The 5,705-nt window shown below is 38.9% G+C and overlaps 1 protein-coding gene across 1 annotated transcript; it reads left to right on the top strand.

Moving 5' to 3' along the window:
* The first annotated feature begins 346 nt into the window (after positions 1 to 346).
* ponzr2 (plac8 onzin related protein 2) lies at positions 347 to 5,430 on the top strand. The gene is made up of 4 exons (XM_075487307.1): positions 347 to 445; positions 1,028 to 1,141; positions 3,288 to 3,445; positions 5,019 to 5,430. Exons 2-4 carry the CDS (start codon positions 1,036 to 1,038, stop codon positions 5,139 to 5,141), a joined length of 387 nt encoding a protein of 128 aa, XP_075343422.1. The 5' UTR covers positions 347 to 445; positions 1,028 to 1,035; the 3' UTR covers positions 5,142 to 5,430.
* The last annotated feature ends 275 nt before the right edge of the window (positions 5,431 to 5,705 follow it).

Raw genomic sequence — 5,705 nt, 5'->3', positions numbered from 1 at the left:
CCCAAACGACTCCTTATTTAGGATCTTTTGTAGCCTATATTTTACCTTAACTTTGCAAAAAAAAGGGGGGCGGTAACAATGAACTAAAGGGCAGATAGATGTCAGTTCTAACTCATTCTAGTTAAAACACAAACTCCCCTGGTAAGTATAGCATTCAAACTACACTTTGGATGCTACAGTTTACATCACATGAAAGCAGATACACTTCATTTTTTGTCATGCCTGTGTTGTCTTGTGGTCGCACCCTCGGTTTTGATCTGCTGACAGTAAGAATGAAAAGCTCTTTGTTGGAAACAAAGGACATACCGGTTCAACCTGTGTTGAACCGGTATGTCCACGTTGTTTCCCTCAAGTGATGTGCTGGCAGCTATAAAATGACTGAAGGAGTGATTTTCCAGTGCTGAAAGAGGATCAACACGGACGTCTCTTCCCGTCAAACACAAAGGTGAGGCACCTGTATTTGTTCATTAAGATTTTTTTTGTTGTGTTTAGCTAGATAAGATGAGTGTAAGGAGGACATTAATACATAAATCATTGTACAAGATAAATACATACACTGGAAATATCCTTTTCACAGAGGAAACAACACGTAAAGATGAAGATTTTGTTGATTCTCAACATTTTGTTTTGTTTATTTCCGTCAAACCTAAAAATTTTAAGAAATATATTCACACAGTATATATTCATATGTATATAATCACAAATACACAATTACAAATGCGTGTTTGAGATGATTGAAAAGGCATTAGTTTCTGTTGCCCACACTTTTTATATTGAATACTCTTTATATTGATTATCGGGTGTCGATTAAATAAAGAATAAACATAAAAAACGGGGTGAAAACAAGCCTATTTACAACATTTTACAATTCTATATTCTCTAAAGGCGGGCATCTCTAATCAGTTAATGTACTTGATAGATTCCCTGAAATGCTTTTATCATTTTCTCTAAACTTTTTCCAGTTTTGTTTATAAAGTTATAGATGAGGCTTTGGGTTTGATTTAAGATCGTACTGCTCTTCCTTTAGAGTTCATCATGACTACTAAAATGGTAGTCACTCAGCCCCAGCCCGTGATGGAAGCTCGAGACTCTGACGAGTGGGGATCTGGGATCTGTGACTGCTTTGAAGATATCCCGCAGTGTGAGTGTTTGAGCTTCTGTCATATTACATCCATGTACTGTTGATGATGTACTGTTCAGTGTGTTATAAAGTATTTATCCACTTCCTTTGAAAGAGGCAATTTATAATCCCAACCAGAGAAAGGTTAAACCCCTCTCAGAGTAAATCCCTGTTTATTCAGTTTTTATTTAATCTAATTTAATATAAATGATATTAAAGATTAGAAATACTTGGCTTGGTAGAGTACAGAGGATTAGTTTTCCCTTAACCTGAATTTAGCCTGAAACTTTATCTTGACAGTTCTGGAATTTTTTCCGGGAAAGACTTGACTTGTGGAAGGAAACAACTCTTACCATGATTTCCTCATAGCTTTCTATCTTAAAGGTGCCATGGCTTGAAAATAAATGGAGGCTTTTATATATTTTTATAGGCTTTAGTGGTCCCCTAATACTGTATCTGAGTTTTTTTTCCCCCAAAATTCTGCCTTGGTGCAGAATTACAGCCAGTCCCAAAAACGAGCTTTCCTTAGGACCCTCAGAATGAGCCGTTTAGGGTCTGCAGCTTTAAATGCAAATTAGGAGGAGAAAGGCAGGGCAAAGCGGAGGGTGGGGGTGTGGTACCATGCGTAAATGTTTTGTGAATCGCTTTGTCACGGCAGCCCTATGCCGTAAAACTAGCGAAACCTGTTGAAATGAGCTTACTTTGACAATATGACGAACTAGTTAGTGAACAACTCTCCTAACACAGTCAAACATCAAGCAAGTGCTACACAAGACACAGCAAAAAAGGCGTGCGTGAAGGGCAAAGCAGGAGTGAGGATTTAGACATTCTCATCTGATTGCTCTGGTTTGCAAAGATGCACGTAGCGCTAGCGCTGGAACCATGAATGGATCATTATCCTGATGAAACGCACTGAATTTGCGGATTCATTGTTCTTCAGGAAGCTTGAAGTCGGGGGTTTTGGTCTAAAATGAGCGAGCTAACCATCTCATGGGCATGCAAACACCTCCCACAGCCCAGTTGATGCTATTAGCTGCATAGCTAACGATACAGACACTTGCTTGTGGTAACAAGCTATGTAGCTATACTGCACATACAGGAAAGCAACACAATTATAGAGCGTTAAATTACTTACTTGTCCGAGGTCTGTAGTTGGGCCAAAGAGAGTTGGTACTGATCCAGGGTTCATTTTCAGACGTCCGGCAAGGCCAGCTCGGTATTGGCCCAAGTTCTGGAAACATTCATCGGTGAAATGTTTGGCGCACACACACACAAATCTCTTCAGTTCTGTCGTCACTTTCCCAGAAAAAACTAAATCTGTCCACTGGCTCTTTAGAGGTTCTGATGCAGGAGCTCTAAACAGATTTTTTACATCCATGTACAGAGCAATGAGCTGGCCAAAGAGCTGTGGGGGGGGGAAGGCAGTTTGGGCATAGCCATATATGGGCTCTGGGAGGATACAACCTCCACGTCATAAGAGGCGGCTTTTAGTGATGGGAAGTTCGGCTCTTTCGACTCCCGATCGGCTCTTTATTTAGGATCTTTTGTAGCCTATATTTTACCTTTGAAATCCTGGTTTATGTGTTGAAAACCCTTTTGCTTTCAGTGTTTTTATGAGAGACCTTATAATTGCCTAATTCTTTGCATTTATTCTGTGACAAAACCACTTTTACATTTGTTTATTTCAATTAAACTTTTTTATTGGACAAATGAACCAAAAAATTTCAAACAAATCCACAGAACAGAACCAAAACCAGAACCAAACGCCTTAATTGTCACGTGAATACCGCATGCTGGTCGCCATGCTGGCCAATCATAACAAAGCTCTGTGTAACCAGAGCTGGGACTGAGCACTGAAAGTGAAAACGAGGCAGCAAATGGAAAAAAACTTGGAGTCGGCTCTCACTTGATGCGAGCCGGCTCTTCTGATTCACTACAAAGAGCCGGCTCTCAGAGCCGATGCGCATGACCCATCACTAGCAACAATTTTTTCAAGGAAAGACTTGACTTGTAGAAGGAAACAACTCTTTCCATGATTTCCTCATAGCTTTCTATCTTAAAGCAACATAGACTGTGGGAATTTACAGCAGTGTATCTCTGTATCTGTATAGCTCTACTTCTTCTTGTCCCGTCTCTAATTTTTTGTCTGTGTTTGTTCTTGCTGAAGGCTGCTTTGCCTTCTGGTGCTGTCCCTGCTTTGCCTGTTTCACTTCCAGAGACTACGGCGAGCCTCTTTGTCTCCCCTTGCTGGAAATCTTTAGCGGCTTGATCCCAGCCATCACCATGTCCATGAGGGTCTCCATGCGACAGCGCTATGGCATCAGAGTAAGACTTCAAAGACTCCTTATCTTAATCTAAATAAATCATTAATTCACCTGAAAATGTTGTTTTGACAAGATCCACTGTCAGTTGCCAAAAACCCAGATAATATATATGTGTGTAAAATATACACTATACTGCCAAAAGTATTCGCTCATCTGCCTTTACACGCATATGAATTTAAGTGACATCCCATTCTTAATCCATAGGGTTTAACCCTCCTGTTGTCCTGCGGGTCCAAAGTGAGCCACTACCATGTTTAGCTGCAGAAAAAACACCTTAAACTATCTTTTTCCAACTGGAAATGTTCTGACTTTTCCTAAAGGGACCCCATCATTAGAAAAAGTCACACTTTATTTTTGTTTATGTCTCCATGTGGGCTGCACACCACTAGGGTACAAAGATTGTCTTATGGGTCATTTTTGACCCGTGAATTATAAAAACATTTAAACACCAGAAAAAAGTTCACTGTTTTTTTCCCCTTTCAATATAATTAATTCAGAAGTAATTACTTCACATTTATATAATAGCAATAATAAACCTTTATTATGTAAAAGAAAACTGAGAAAACAAGAAAACTGTTGGTCCAACTGACAGTTGGTTTGTGGTAAAAAAAAAAAAAAAGTGTAATCCTGAAAACTGGTGATTGTCTTTTTGTATTGTGTAACAAAAAATACATGATAAAAAATGTATTGAATTGAGTTGAATAGATAAATAACAGGTGGTTTCATCATACAAAATAGATTTTGGATTTAAAATTCAATTAAGGCTGCGGCTACACGAAAACGTTTTTCACTGTAAACGATACTTTTTCTTATCGTTTCGCTGTCGCGGCCACACGGAGCCGGCGTTCCCACTACCCCAAAACGATAGTTTTTGAGAACGGGTTCCAGAGTGGGAAAGTTTGAAAACGGCCTCGTTTCGTTTCCATTGTTACAGCTAAAACGTTTTTGCGTCAGTCAAACGTTGACGCTGTGAGCCAATTTTAACACTTCTCTATTGTCTCACAGCGTGGCGTGACACAGCGGCGTGCGTACTGCATCGTTTCATCGTTTTCATCCGTTTTTGTCTGGACCTGAGTCTTTACAGCAGCGCGTTGCCGTGTGGTCGCAAGAATTTTCGTACCCGTTTTAAAAAAAAACCTCGTTTCGTTTTCGTGTAGCCGTAGCCTAAGTTGCTTTTGACCCCCAAGACAACAGGGGGTTAATAGCAAGGAAATTTCCCATTCTTTCACAAATGTTTGTAGAAGCAGTCTGAGGTGCTTAAATTTATACCTCTGTTGCCACGGAAGTGATTGGAACACCTGAATTTAATTATTCGGATGGGTGAGTGAATACTTTTGGCAATATAGTGTATGTCGATGAACGACAACAACGCCCAAACCTCACATTCAGATCATTAAAAGTAGCATGTTGAATCACTTTAAACCCAAAAATGTTAAAATAGAAAAACTGACTAATAAAAGAGTATTGTTGAAACCTCTTTCCAACAATGATTTAGCAGTTTTTTTTAGCAATTCATATATTGCTTTTAGCCAACTGTTAACTGTTAACCTGACATTTCACATTTTCCTCCGTAGGGCTCTATGTGTATGGACTGTGTGTACTCAACCTTCTGTGCAGGTTGCACTTGGTGTCAAATGTCCAGAGAGATTAAGAGAAGAAAGATCGCAATCGTCATGGTCAGTGCCAAAAACACATGACCTCAATCTGAACAGCAGTCTGGAACCCCATCTGGAACCCCATTACTGAGTGGATCTATCTATCTATCTATCTATCTATCTATCTATCTATCTATCTATCTATCTATCTATCTATCTATCTATCCAAGTTTGTCTTCTGTGAGATATTTCATGTAGAGACAATACAGTAATTCAAGTAAAAATGCAATGTTGATCTTTTCTTTTTAAGTATTTGTACAGACACTCTTAAGAGAAACTTCATCGGCAAACAATTGAAAATCAATAAATATGAATGTAATGTACAAACCAATTATGTATAAGTTTGTGTGTTTGAGTATAAAATGTCAAATATTTCAAATGCTGAGGCTGAAAAATCAGAATTCTATCTGAATTGGTGCCAGTAACATGGTTTTAAAAGTTGCAATAATTCTTCCTTTGACCACTTTGTGTTTTTGTATTAAGGAGACCAGCTACTGTGGCTTGGAAAGTGAAATATTTTAAAATTTTGCTTGATAAAAAATTTTAACTGCTCATCTGGGGCCTCATGTAGAAAGACTTGTGTGGATTTCCTACTGAAACATGGCG

This window comes from Odontesthes bonariensis, chromosome 16 (genome assembly GCF_027942865.1).
Source record: "Odontesthes bonariensis isolate fOdoBon6 chromosome 16, fOdoBon6.hap1, whole genome shotgun sequence".
Classification (NCBI taxonomy): Eukaryota; Metazoa; Chordata; class Actinopteri; order Atheriniformes; family Atherinopsidae; genus Odontesthes; species Odontesthes bonariensis.
The sequence above is the reverse complement of the archived record's forward strand: the minus strand, read 5'-3'. Positions and strand labels throughout refer to the sequence as shown.